Below are 14,878 nucleotides of genomic sequence, written 5' to 3'. Positions count from 1 at the left end.
TATGATGAATGGATGTTGTACTTTGTAAATGCCTTTTCTGCATCTATTGAAATATCATATGGTTTTTATCCTTTCTCTTATTGATGTGATGCATCATGTAGATTGATTTGTGAATATTGAGCTACCCTTGCATCCCAGGAATAAATCCCACTTGATGGTGGTGAATGATTTTTTTAATGTATTGTTGGATTCGGTTTGCTAGTATTTTGTTGAGGATTTTTGCATCCATGTTCATCAGAGATATTGGCCTGTAGTTCTCTTTTTTAGTCATGTCTTTATCTGGTTTTGGTATCAGAGTGATACTGGCCTCACAGAAGGAATTTGGAAGTTCTTTTTTATATTTTTTTGAATAGTTTGAGAAGAATAGGTATTAACTCTTCTTTAAATGTTTGGTGGAGAGGCATCTGGGTGGCTCATTTGGTTAAGCGTCTGCCTTCAGCTCAGGTCATGATCCCAGGGTCCTGGGATCGAGCCCTGCGTCAGGCTCCCTGCTCAGCCAGGGGCCTGCTTCTCCCTCTCCCTCTGCCGCTCCCCCTGCTTGTGCCCTCCTGCTCTCTGTCAAATAAATAAATAAAATATTTTAAAAATAAATAAATAATTCAATGTTTGAATTATTGAATTATTGAAGCTCTCTGGTCCTGGACTTTAGACTGTTGGGAGTTTTTTGATTATTGCTTCAAATTGCTAGTAATTGGTCTGTTCAAATTTTCTATTTCTTCCTGCTCCAGTTTTGGTAGGTTATATGTTTCTTATTATGAATATTCTTATATATGTCTCCTGGTTCCAATGTGTAAGAGCTTTCTAAGAACCTCCCATCCATTCTATTTTCTATTTTTATATACATATAGTAAATGTATAAATAAGTAAATACATGTACTGGGAGAGCATCCTTATAAATTTACTTTGCAGGACATATAGATACTGCTTTTACATCTATATACATTTATTATCAATTTTTAAAAAATTAGTATCTGAGTATTTTTATGAGAAACTTTAAATGCCAAGAAAGGGCATTTTCTCTTTCCTAAATCTCTCTAAAATACATATATTTACTTTTCAGGACCTGCAATGAAATATCAAGGACACTTTCACCCAATTCTCCTCTCTCCTGCTAGGATTTCTGAGCTCAGTATGGTATCCAAAACAAGGGATGGTGAGTTCCTGGTATTCTTAGTAAAACATTAGTGAACAAATCCCTGCACAAAATTTACACTTACCAAGGAGCTTGGAACCTACTTACACATTGTCTTGTCTGGCCTATTTCTAACTCTTCATCATTTTTCTGATGTGATATAATATCCCTACCATAAAACCTTACTATCAAAAGCTTTGCACAGAATATGAGGTATTCAGATGACATCATTTAAGACCTTGTAGTCACTTGCAGGATTCTTGCCTATAAAATGCCATGGTGACCCAAAGACAGTAAATTTGCAGTGTAATTTTGATGGGAAGACAGCAAGAGAACTAGTGCTATCCATCAGTTGAATAGTCAATTTCTAGGAGGGAGGATGTTTGCAAGGAGAAAGTAGGAGAAATATTGTCTGGCGCCCAAATGCTACTTATTTCATGTGGACAATGGCAAGTGGTAAAATGAGACAAAGACCTGCCCAGGCAAGCACCCCAGTCACTTACAATGTCCTTAAGGGACATTGTGGCCCACTACATGCAAATACTACTACATCAGGCAAGGTGGTACTCACAAAGTAGGAAGAAAACCTGCAAGACTTTGCCTTCAAGATGCACAGCAAACCCTTTGATAAAAGGAATCTTATTTTACTCCTTTCCTCATCCCCCAGAGCTCCTAACATGTAAGCACATGCATGTAAGTACTATACATGCATATAAGTGCTCAGTTCAATGACTGACAGATGAGTTAATGGGAAAAAAATGAATGAGTAAGTGGGTCAGGAACTTGAATTTATGATACAGTGGTAATGATAACTTTCTTAACTTAGGCAACAAGGAGGTGGACTGAACTGAAAGCTGAGTCAAGACTGACTTGTAGGCCATTGTGTGCTTGTGGGCATCAGTGGTAGGAATTTGAAATATCATATATGGTTTCCCTAATCAATTCAGTGGTAGGCAGGGGAGGGGACCTGCCTTGGCTGTATCACTGCCATCCAGGAGTCCCACCTTCCTGGCTCCTAACCAGCATCAGCTGAAGTCAGACTGTGCGGCAGACCAGCAAGCATACCTATCCCTGGCATCACCCTACTCATTTGCTAGGGAAGGGACCCTTCCTGGTTTCACCCAGCACTGGGGTTTGCAGCTCCAGCCTCGGGATGACTCAGGTAGCACACCTGAGTGTCACTCAGAAAACAAGGGGAATGTGCTTAGATTCACTCAAAATCTTGGTGAGAACAGAAGGGAGAGAAGAGGGAGTGGTAGAATGGGTGGATTGGGAGCAAAGGTAACCAATATAAGCAGGAGGTTAAGGCAGGAAAAACTTTCCCTAATCTTCAACCCAGGTATTATTTAGCCCAGTTTTCAGACTTCCCTAGCACCCCAACCCTGCCTTCAAAAAAAACCCCTTAAACAGAATAAATAAATGAAAATAAGCTGCTCTGTTCAAAGGAGAGGGGAGACTTTTCACCATCCCCCTATCACTGAGCCCCCTTATGTCTGTGCCTGAGAGGACCCTTCCGAGCACAAATCAGATTCCTCAGGGTTACCCAAATCCCTCATTTTTAGGAATTCCTCATGAGGAAGCCAAGATGCAAAAGGAGAGTAGACTTGCCGAAGGTCCACAAACTGGCTAGTGGCCAGGCCACCAAGCCACACATCTCCCGTTTCCGCTTGAGAACTCTTTTCCTTACTTGATGAGCCTTTCCCCATCCCCCAGGCTCACCCTGTGGCCTGCGCAACTGGTGGTTGGAATGGACTGCTCAGTTTGGATCTGCAAAGTAGAGCCAGATTCTGAAATCTGAGGAAGCGGTAGGCCTTGTCAGGCCCTCTTAAAATTAAAGTGTGAGTACCCTCTAGTGGCAGAATGTTCCTCCAGGAACTTTTCCCAAGATTCCCAATTTTTTCCTAAGGCCCGGAAGAATGCCAACATTGGTGGGGGAGGGGTACATCGGAGCCAAGTGTGTGTGTTCCCCCCTCCCAGGACTCCTCCCACGGGAAATAAATTTCTGTGAAGGTTTATATTTGTTTAAATTTTGAATGCTGATCCAAATCACGTACATGTTTGACTCAGTGTACATTTTTTTCCCCTCAAAATCTTTAGTATAGTAAGTGCTCCAGAAAGTCCCCACCTCTTTTTTTTTTTTTTTAAGATTTTATTTATTTATCTGAGAATGAGAGAGAAAACACGAGAGGAGAGAGGGTCAGAAGCAGAAGCAGACTCCCTGCTGAGCAGGAAGTCCAATGCGGGACTCGATCCCGGGACTCCAGGATCATGACCTGAGCCAAAGGCAGTCACTCAACCAGCTGAGCCACCCAGGTGCCCCAGTCCCCACCTCTTTATACCATAGACCCATGCACTCTGAAAAACATGAAGTTAAAACAAAACCCACATTCTGAGAATAAAAAAAGTCGAAACTCTTTCCAATTATACAGGCTAGGTTTTGTGACCAAAGATGGAATAAAATGTGAATAGGAATACAGTAAGTAGAATTTTCTCAGTACAGCCATTTTACTCTCCCCTGGGGCTGAACTGCCCTATTTTACCTGTGTCAAATAAGAGACAGGCTGATCTGTACGATGCTTCTGACCTTAAAATGACAACAACAACAACAACAACATCTTTTTGTTTCTGATTTCTTCCCGACTAATAAGGCTCTGGGTCTATAAGGTAGGAGGGATTGCATGACAGGAAACAAGCTTGGACTTCCCAGTGCTCCTGAGAGCAAAAGTATGGCCAGGATTTTTGCAGAAGTTAAAGACCAAGCTCCGATGGACCCTGTGGTGATAGGAAGCAATGAACCATCGCTGATGGGTCTGGGATGGGCTCCTATGTTACAGGGGCCTTTTATGAACACTGGGCGCAACAGGGTGAGGACTCTAGGTCGAGACATTCCAGGGGGAGGAGAAGTTGAGTTATCTTCAGGCAAGATTTGCTTCATATAAGGATAATAAGGAACAGATAGTGGTTTCCCTAATCAATTCGGTTAGCTGTGATTATTGAAGCTGCAGGTATGTTATGTGTTATATGGGTATGTTGGCAGGGGTAGGAGAAGTATTGTGCCAAGTATATTCTTAATATTGAGAAAAGATAAAGCTATGCGGGAGGGTAAAATATTCTCAAAGATTAATCCACAAGAGAAAAATCAAAGCCTAGCCTGCAACCTGATGAAAACAGACTAACTAAAGTTAGAACCCAGCCCTGGAAGTGATGTCAAATCAGACTCTATGTGTGGGCAATTCATTCTACAAATGCAAAGAAGTCAAGGATTAATTTTAAAAGGCCAACTAAGTGATCCCTTGACAGTTTGGGTGACTTCTTCACTTTCAAAGATTGATCTGGACGCTTTTCATCTCTATTGTAGGGAAACCCCAAAGCTGGTGCTAATAGCCTGCCAATATGCACAAGTATGCCTGCAACACCTGTTCATTTTTAATTACTTCCTTGTCAGGTAGCAAATAGCATTGCCCCAATCCTCCTGGATGCTCTCCGATCACTCCCACTTCCCTGGACACTCCCTGGGGACCCCCGATGTTCTCACACCCAATAATACCCAACATAATATCCGGGGAAGCGCCTCAGGAGCTGTGTTCATTCTGATGGGCTGGCACCCTCGTGGGACTGGTTGTCAAGGATTTGAGTATCAACCCTACCTGTAGAGGTGCCAATCGGCAGTCAAAGCATTATTGATTATAGACAATGATCTAAGTGATTGAAAATCCTTGGGCATTATTTTAATGCCATCAGATTTATTCCCCTTAGGCACAAACAGCTTTGCATAGTTTCACTGTGGCCAGTCAGGAGAGTTCTAGTGAGGTCTGCCACCTGCTAGTTGTCACTCTCATTCCTTCTTTCTAGCCTCTATTTCCTTGCATTTGTCTGAAGAAGAGTATAGACCAGCCCAGGGATTGCTCCTGGCTGCACAGAACTACCTGGGGAGCCTTTGAAAAAGCCCCGGGTCTGGAAATTCCAACTTAAGTGATTTGGGAGTAAGGTATCTGTGCTGTTTTGAGTTCCCAGTGATTCTCTGTGCAGCCAGTGTCGGGAGCCAATGCACCAGCTGAACGCGACGGCCCCGGCACCATGATTATAATTCAGTTGCTCCTCCCATGTCACCTATAAAAGCAATTTGCTTCCTAGGACTGACAATAGGTGCTGGCTGCAGTCTGGCCCAAGTAAAAGACATTTTGGCTGAGCGAGTTTCCGAGCTTCCAGAGGAGAAAACTCAGACATACCGAGCCCTCCTGAAGCACCTGAAGAGTCTGGCATGCCAGCAGATCCGGAATACGGCAGTATGTTCTAGGGGCCAATCATCAGACACACTGGACCTATTTCTTAATTTCACTGCAGTGTTGAAATAAGCTTTGGCAGAATCAGTATGCAAAAAGTTCTCAGCAGATTGAAACAACAGGCACAATAAATAAATACTTAATATTTAACAAACATTATTAAAAATATATTTAAAAGAGGACTCTAAGTCAAGTTCAACATAATAGCCAAGTAGCAATGTAGGTCATAGTTTTGCTAATTTCATGATAAGACTATCAAAGAACGCAGAATCATGGAACACTACATCTAAAACTAATGATGTAATGTATGGGGATTAACATAACAATAAAAAAATTTTTAAAAAAAGACTATCAAAGAACGTAATTTAGTTTTAGGCTGCATTAACAGAAGTATAGTACCTAAAATAAGGAGGGTAGCCTTCTCTACTCCATACTGCTCAGACTGCAGCCGGAGAATAATGCTCAGATCTGAGAGTCACACTTTAAAGTCTGGCTGTTTCTGAAGAAGAAGAAACAGAAGAGACATGGGTTTTCAAAATAGGCATGCTCCCTCGCTACATATCCCCAAATGGTATGTTAGAAATCCTTGGGATATGGGGAATTAAGGGAGGATGTATTTCTTTTGAAAATGCTCTTCCAGTGATTCCTCCTGTCAAGAACTCTAACACCTTGCAGCCTGGTGAGGAGATGGTGGCAGGAGAGTGCGGGGCTGGAAACCACATCAGAAAGAGGAATGGTGGGAGTCAGAGGGATCATGAGCACTGCCTTCAAATATGTATAGATTCACAAGGGCAGATGTGATTGACTTCATATAATCACAAAGGGTAGAAGTGTGACTGATAGGGGAAAATCCAGAGAGGCAAATTCAGCTCAGTGGAAACAAGAACTGGAACATCAAGCTGTTCCTAGAGGAATGGGGGTTCCCTGTCCTCACCCATATTCCAGCCCAGACCACAGCAACCCAAGGTGGTCACTGGAGGCGCCATCACTATGTAGAGAGGAGAGTATGAAGTAGAATGGCCAGTCATTTCCCTCCCAAGTTCTGAGAGGCTATAGGTTCAATCAGACCCCAGAAGAGGAAAAGGGCGGCTCTCCCTCAGTGGTGTAGGAGCCCAGAGCCCCAACACACCCACGTGGGTGCTGGCCATGTTGCAGGCAGTGTTAGATGCGGGACAGTAGCTCTGTAGGCAGTACCGAGCCACCTGTGCTGTGGCCAAGGCTGAGCAGGGGGTGGTTCACAATGGGCCACAGAGTCCCGCTACCTGGGTTTGAATCCCAGTCCTGCCCCTTCCTAGCTGGGAGACCGGGCTCAAGTTTCATAATTCCTCTGTGCCCAGGGTCTTCATCTGAAAAATGGCATCAATTTCACCGGGTTGTCGAGAGAAGTGAGTGAATGTGTGTGAAGAGGTAGAATAGGCCGAATGCTGTGTGAGTGACAGTTACCATCAGTTCCTCTCCTGATCCAAAGGAGTGGGTGGGAGGGGCCTCCCAGATGCTCGGAATGGAGTCCCTCTGCCAAGAAGAACAAGACTCCTTGTGACTGGGAGAGGACCTTAAGCAGGTGCCCAGGGGGCATAGGATCTGAGGGACAGAATGACCCAGGTTATAACTATCTCTTCTTAGTCCTTAGGGGGACATATTATAAGCTGGCACTGCTATGCGGATCTGAATCCAATTTTGGCTGTGGGCAACGCTACCCTCAATCTGCTGTCAGAAGGTAAGCTGCCCCAGAACATTCTGAACAGCACCGAAGACTTTCTGTCTTTCTTTCTAGGGAATGGCTGTAAGTGAGAGCCCTGGTCTGGGGCTCTTAGTCCACGTGGGGAGCTCGGGCTCCTGGAGGAAGGCACACGGATGCGAGGGAGTGGCTGGCACCACAGCCCACACCCACACGACACTCCCCCCACAGCCGCGGGACAGCCAGGGGAGGTGAGCAGAGTCCCGGCCGGAAGCGCTCTGCTGCCTGAGGGCCGCTCCCTCCTCCTTTTCATGCCCACCCCTCTCAGTTGCTGTGTGTGAAGCCACGAGGCCAGGGAGGACACCCTGCAGACACCACGGGCCCTCTGGGGACAGGAGGAAGGGAATGACTCATTCTACATGCTGGCTGAGAACATCATTCCCTTGGGGCCGTTCCATGCGAAACTACCTTTGTCTCCCTGGAAACGCTCATCTCCCTTGGTGCCTCAGCTGCCAGGCCGATGCCGACACGCCCATTTCCTGGGCGCTAACCATGGCCCAGGCCGTGCCGGACATCGGGCACACAGCCTGTCTAGTCCATCCAACCGCCCCACTGAGGCCACCTGTGGAGACAGACACGGATGGGAACCATTGCCTGCAACGGGCTGCCTCCCCGGGGTTCTGCTTCTCCCTGGGATCACTCCTGCCCGTCCCTCACCCACAACCCACCAGATACCCACTCCTTCCACCCACCCCACTTGGCCGGCCAGTCATTCACCCCTCCTATGGGCGGCGGGACCCAGGGGCTAGGCTGCAGGGAAGCAATCACAATCTGCTCCCCACGTGAACTTTGGGGCGAGGTAAGCCTCTCCAGGGGTTTGTTGGCCATAATATGAGCCCATCCCTAACTGGTGGGAAGTGTTGGGAGAGGTTTGTGCAGAGGAAAAGCTCTCGGTGTCCCCATTCAGCTTTGCATGGGGCCCACCCAGGAGGGAGGAGCCGAAGGGCCTCACCCTGGCCTGGCCCTGTCACCCATTTTCCTCAGCCCTCCCCGCCTATGGTCCAAGACAACCACAGCCTGACCCCCAAAGAGCAGGAAAGAAGAAGCAAGACTCTGGAGCATCAGGATAGCAAGGAGAGCCCGGCCCCCATGCAGAGCCTTCTGCTTCTCCAGTAGTAGTAGTGCTAGCCGTGGTGTTCTCCTACTGGGGTGTTGGTCATTACCTTTGGCTTAAGGTCTCTGTTTGCCCAGCTTTGCCCAAGCCACCTCCACCCTGAGCGCAGCCTCGCTCCGGCAAGGCTGGTAGATGAGCTCGCTGACCCCAGCAGCAGGACAGGCCAGCGAAGGTCAGCAGGGGCTCCTTTGGGGCGCTCCTGCCTCCTTCGGGACCCCCCTACGTTCCAGTCAGCGTCTTGCCACCTTTGTCAGGCACAGAACCCAGCTCAGACTCTCTGGGCTGCAGTTTGATCTCCTCATGGCCCTGCTGTGCAGCCACAAAGCACGTTTTATAACGGGGCGGGGGGTGGGGGGTACTGCTCTGACGGCTAAATTGTAACACTTGGGCTGAAAGGAGGTTTTGTGCATTGCTCACTTCATTTTAAGGGTGTAGGTATCCAGCAGCAGCAGCAAGAACAAAAAGCAAATGCTGTGATTTGAGCTCTGCTGCTAGTGGAAATAAACCCTGTCTCTGCCGAAGCTACGCCTTATCTTGATCATAGCCCTGAACGAGTTCGGTTTAGGCAACCAGCCTCTGCCTAAAGATGAAAACGGCACAGGCCTGACCGGCCTTGGCGGGGGCAGGAGCCCCAGCTCACAGAGCACGTGAATGCCCAGGGGCCTCCGCCACCCGCTCTGGGCGGAGGAACGGGGGAGCCCTGGACTGTCACGCACGCAGATGGCTGCCTCACTCGGGGCAGAGGAAGGTGACCTTTTCCTCTTTGCTGCTGACATTTAAGAGTACAGAATACTCTGGCATTCCTGTCGCAACTATGCAGAAATGTCATTTTCTTCAACAGAAGGTACGCACCAGATTCCTCTAAACGAACATTTTCTTGCCGGGTTGGCAAGTGCAGACCTTAAGCCAGAGGAAATTTTGGAATCTGTGTACATCCCTCACTCTCAAAAGGTAAGAATTCTGCTGGCTGCTTCTGAGAGTTGTTTTTCCCTTTCCGTAACTGAATGCAGTCATCTTTAGAAATCTGAAAACAGATGGAAGGAAAATAACTCTGCCCTGAAAATCTGTTTCCTGTCCACTGTGGGCTGGCCCAGCACCAAAGCTCTCAGACGCCCTCGGGTGAGCAGCTCTGGGGTGTGGATTTGGGGTTGTTGCTTCAGCTGTGGGGTGGGGCCCGCTCAGGGCATGCGGTTGTGTTTCCACACCCCTTTGTGTCTACAGATCAACTCTGGGAGGCGGAAATTAAAGCTCTCCAGCTATGGAATGAGCTTCTCTGCCTCACCCACAAAGAGGTGGACACTAGGGCTGGGCCTCCCCACTTCCCACTCTAGCTAACTCCAACAGCTCAGAGAAACACGAGGGCCTCCAGAAGTTTGCTAACACAGGATATCTGGGGTTGATGTGACCACCCAGCTGGCTGTGGCATGGGTCCTCTGTCCTCACTCAGTGTTCTGTGTCTCTCCCCAAAACTGTACCTGAGTCCAGTCTTCCCAGAGAGAGGCAATTCAACACACACACACACACACACACACACACACACACACAATTATCAAAAGCCAGGAGTTAGCTTGGTTATGCAGGAAGTCTTATATTAAGTCATGTTTCCAGCCATGTATGACCTTCATTTATTTTTCCTTTGCAATGGAAACTTTGAGATGTATTCTAGTCAAATGTGCATCTGCCTAAAGGCTCCAGACAGAAAACCAGGCCAACTCAAGCACAGTGCCCTCAGTGGCCATACAGTTGGAAACACACTTGAGACACAGGTCATCGCCATCAACCTCACGTCAAAACATCCACAGTCACGGTGCCAAAGAGCCCAGTGAGGCAGCCGTCACCCTCCTGACTCTTGTTCCTGATTCAAGAGTCCCTAGTCCACTGTCAGAAAGTTCTAGGCGACTCCTTTGTGACCTTTGCAAAGTGGAAACGTAGTCATTTCTACAAACCAAGAAATGTGGTGGGTCTCTTTCACACTGTAAGCAAATTGTATTTAAAAACACAAATTGTTGGGGTGCCTGGGTGGCTCAGTCATTAAGCGTCTGCCTTCGGCTCAGGTCATGGTCCCAGGGTCCTGGGATCGAGCCCCACATCGGGCTCCCTGCTCCGGGAAGCCTGCTTCTCCCTCTCTCACTATTGTGTTCCCTCTCTCGCTGTGTCTCTCTCTGTCAAATAAATAAATAAAATCTTAGAAAACAAACAAACAAACAAAAAAACCACCTGTGCTGGGAGGGCTCCTCCAGCCTCATGAAGATGGAGGCATCTGGAGACTAGAGGGAAGAGCCCCTGGAAACAGAGCACATGGACATGATCCAGGCATCTTAGCCTCGGGAAAAGTGCACAGTGATCCCTGTTCCTTGAGGGCGCCGGGCACTGGGGATGGGCCTTCGGGAGGGCGCCATTCTCACTTTGAGTGAGAAGGCAACCGACTTGCCCCCTAGCTGTGCCAAATGTCTTTTGTGTCCTCTTAGATTGAGTCTACGTGCTGAATTAGTAGCACCAAGAAGCAGAAGCCATGCTCTTAGTTTCCACATGTCAAACAACCCCAAATGGTTCTTGTCCCCTCAGTGGGAATTTGTGTCAGCCTTCCGACAGGCTCAGGGCCAGCACAATGCCTTGGCCGACGTGAGTGCTGGCATGCGGGTCCTCCTCAAGGAAGGCACAGACACCATTGAGGACCTGAGCGTCTCCTACGGAGGGGTTGGGGCCGCCGCGGTCAGCGCACAGAAATCCTGCCAGCAGCTTGTGGGGAGGTAGGCAGCGAACCCTGCACCCCAAAGGTGAAACCTGGTGTCAAAAAAGAAAAAAAAAGGAGGAGATTTGGCTCTGGCCAATGTTGTTAAAAGCCCTGGAAGGAAGGAAGATGGAAAGTCCTGTACGTAGAACACACTGCTTGTTCTCTCTGTAATTTTGCTAATGAATCAAACCTCACTTGACTTTGGTTAACGAGGGGCCGCGCCGTGGGTGCGGGATACAACAAACCTGGCCCGGGACTGCATTCAGCCCCCGTCCTCACGTGCACACCAGCACGCCAGCAAACCCACACCAGCCGGTGTCCGAGGGCACCTATTGCTGCACCTGCTGCTCGGGAACACTTGATTTCTTCCTCAGTAAGGGCCTGTCCAGTTCCCAGTGGAATTGTCCCTAATGGGCTCTTTGTCTAATGCCTGGTTCCAGCGTGGTCTGGCTCTCGGACATGCTTGGTTCATGCTGCAATGAAAGGGTCCCATCCTCACCCTGCCATGACCCTCAGGCCCTCGGTGCCTGGATTTTCCTGAAGGGCTTGGTTAGGGGATTTCTAAGTTCCTTCCAACTCATTTCTTAGACGTTCACTGCGTGTCCTGAGCCACACAGCCTCTAGAGAACCTAGAGAACCTTTAGGTTCTCTAAATTGTCACTATCCAATATCTAGTACATGCTGTGCTGTTGAAACTGCCCTTGAACTCGTCCCTTCCCCGCCTCCAACCCCACCAGGCCCTGGAATGAGCTGACGCTAGAGGAAGCTTGCAGGCTGCTTCTGGAAGAAGTCTCCCTCCCAGGCTGGGCTCCAGGGGGCAAAGTGGAATTCAAGAGGACTCTGGTGGTCAGTTTCTTCTCCAAATTTTCCTGGAAGTTCTGCAGGAACTGAAGAAGCTAGGAAAGCTGATGCCTGTAAGTGCTCTGGCGTTCCTGTGCTCCTTGCAGCCAAAAGCTCCCAGCTTTTCCACTCCTTGTGCGACCTGTCTTGTGGGCAGCCTGGGCCGTTACCTGTCACCTGTTCTGAGGCGGGTCTTGTCAGCTCCCAGCCATCCCCCCTTCGGGGATTCAGCCCTGGAGGGCTGCTACATGAGGCTCAGGATGCCAGGCTGTCTGCATTTCTTAGACGTTCACTGCGTGTCCTGAGGCGCACAGCCTCACCGGGCCCCTGCCTGCAGTGTGCAATTTCTTTTTCTTTTCAACTCAGCTTTACTGCAGTATAATTACATATAACAAAATGCACCTATTTAAACCCAATGAGTTTTAACAAATGTGCAAACCCACATAGCCACCGTCAAACAAGGTATAGAGCATTTTCATCACCCCCAAAAGTCCCTTTTGGCCCCTTTGCAGTCAATCCTCCCAGCCCTGCCTCCAGGCAAACTCTGATCCGCTTCATGGCACTAGAGATTAGGTTTGCCTGTTCGGAAATTTTATATTCAATATAAAATGTAAGATAAAATTTTATTTTTCAAAAAAAATACTAAAATTTATTTGTATGCAAATATTTAAGTGGCTTCTTTCTTGACTTTCTTTTTTTTTTTTTCTTTTTTTTTAAAGATTTTATTTATTCGTTTATTTGAGAGAGTGAGAGAGAGCACATGAGAGGCGGGAAGGTCAGAGGGAGAAGCAGACTCCCCGTCGAGCAGGGAGCCCGATGCGGGACTCAATCCCGGGACTCCAGGATCATGACCTAAGCCGAAGGCAGTCGTTTAACTAACTGAGCCACCCAGGTGCCCCTTTCTTGACTTTCTGATTATAAATTTCTGGAATAAGTTAAGCAAAGCAAAACGTTCTCTCACTCTCTATTTCTTTCCCTGACTATGAATATAACTCTCACCCTACCTTGTACCCCCTGTTTCCAACCACACCCCACCCCAACACTCCTCATGTCACCCAAGGTGCCCAATTTTCATTTACTCAGAGGTAGACCCTCACCAACCACATTCACCAGGGCAGTCATCCTGCCATTTAATTTCTGAATCAAAACACTTGGTGTGTTTCAGACAGCCAGAGAGCTTTCCCAATTTTACTGCTGAATTGCTGCGTTGTTGAGAAAAGCAATCAGGATGTGGGCTCTTCTGTGTACAGTGAACTCCATTTCATTCTGGGATGGCTGATCCAGTCCCCAATTTTCTTTCATCTCCTGCCTTTACCCAGCTCACTGACAGGTCTCTCCATCCTCAGGGTGACTGGAGGATCAGATTGAAATCAGTCAGTCCAGTTCTTCTTTATGTGGAAAGGAAGGGAGATCCTGGGAGGTGATGTGGATTTTGGTCCTCCGGGTTACCCCGGGCTTGTAATTTCTTGGATACTGTAGGCAAGTCATTTTCACACACATCAAAGCCCAGTTTAATCAAGAGCTAATCGGTTCATCTTTATTGTTTTGAATTGTCTCTCAGGACAGCCATCATTATCCTGAAATTTCAGACCAATTCCTAAGTGCTCTAGAAGATTTCCCTGTCACAGGACCCCAGGGAGTCCAAAGGTACCAGGTCAGTGAGTATAATTTAATGGGAACCTAGGAACTAAGAGATAAGCTACAGCTACGTGAGCTAAGCAAGCACTTCAGAGTTGTGATTTACAGTTCTGACTTTCTAGTTTTTGCTGGTACATTGCCCTTTGTTTAGCCAAGTCAGGGAGCCACTGTATCTAGAATCAGGCCTGAGCTACCACTATGCATACTCAAGGCTGAACCAACCTGGAATGGTTTGACCATCTGACTAATAATTGATAATCTCCTCCGACTGATGTTCTTTGGGCATTTGTTTGAAGAGCACCTAAGCCAGGTGTGGGGGAAGGACTGAGTAAGACAGCAGCATGGTTCAGCCTCCAGCCCTGATTGCAAATGTCTGATCTCCAGTCAGCAAAGCAAGAGCCCTGCCAGTACCTGAACCCACCCTTCTTGAAGGACAATTTAGAAAGTATCTATTATTATCTGTTAGCACCCAGCCCCTCCCCGCCACCCCATCTACACACACACAGATCATCCCTGAGAAGCATTCCAGAGTAAACACCTCCATCTCCTTATCCTCCCAGTGATGTTTTTGGGCCACTTATAGGGGCAGCCAACGCACCTTGGTCTGGATCTGGGTGGACTCCACTCCATTAGCTCTTCTCCCCTCTCCCCTCCCCCAGGCCCCGTTCAAGTTGATGCTCAAGGTTTTGGCTTAGATTATGGTCCCCTACCATTGGGATTTATATCACTTTAGGCTTCATCATCATGATCAGTTTAGTTGTGAACAGTTTGGTCATGAGAAAGGTAAGAAAGCAGGACATAGAGGCCCTCTGAATTCCAGAATAAAGCAGTACAGAGGCACGACTTGGAAAAAGAAGATGCCAAAAGGAAAAGCTAGGGTCCCCCTTCACCTACTTCACAATTCTGCCAAAAGGTCAGCATTACCACATAACTGACAGGACAATTCCCCAGTCTAGTTACATCATTAAATTGTCACATTTATCATCTGACCCACTCCAGTGTTTGTTGCCTGAGGGCAACTCATTTCTTAATCCTGAATCAGGAGTGTTGGTAATTGGCCAGGCCGCTTGCGGAGATTCAGGTTTTCCAGGGCAACTCTTGTCTCCCTCTGCAGAGTGTGGATTCTCACCAATCCCTCCAAGACCCAGTTGGACGTCCCATCATGCACCTATCAGGTCTTAAACATGCTACAGGTGAAGCCATATTTTGTGATGACATTCCAATGGTGGATAGAGAACTTTTCATGGTGTTGGTGACCAGTACCAAAGCCCATGCAAAAATCATGTAAGTAAATGGAAAGCTTTCAAAAAATTGTTTAAAAGCACACCTGCAGTTTCCCTCAGAAGAATGTGCCTGTTCTGCTGTGTCCTAAACCCAAAGAACCTAAAATTGAAAGAAT

General features: G+C 47.6%; 1 protein-coding gene across 1 annotated transcript in view; it reads left to right on the top strand.

Annotated features, from left to right (window-relative positions):
• Nucleotides 1-14,878, top strand: part of LOC118012656 (aldehyde oxidase 2-like) — a 77,475-nt gene that overhangs the window by 19,308 nt on the left and 43,289 nt on the right. Inside the window, 9 exon segments of the mRNA XM_035008347.1 lie at nucleotides 1,061-1,153; nucleotides 5,267-5,418; nucleotides 7,039-7,132; nucleotides 9,109-9,218; nucleotides 10,833-11,017; nucleotides 11,739-11,866; nucleotides 11,869-11,915; nucleotides 13,403-13,495; nucleotides 14,594-14,763. Of these exon segments, the coding sequence (XP_034864238.1) occupies nucleotides 1,061-1,153; nucleotides 5,267-5,418; nucleotides 7,039-7,132; nucleotides 9,109-9,218; nucleotides 10,833-11,017; nucleotides 11,739-11,866; nucleotides 11,869-11,915; nucleotides 13,403-13,495; nucleotides 14,594-14,763 (1,072 nt within the window).

This window comes from Mirounga leonina, unplaced genomic scaffold (genome assembly GCF_011800145.1).
Source record: "Mirounga leonina isolate KUSES-001 unplaced genomic scaffold, KU_Mleo_1.0 Mir_151, whole genome shotgun sequence".
Lineage (NCBI taxonomy): Eukaryota > Metazoa > Chordata > Mammalia > Carnivora > Phocidae > Mirounga > Mirounga leonina.
Note: the sequence above shows the minus strand (reverse complement) of the source record. Positions and strands in the feature narration are given on the sequence as shown.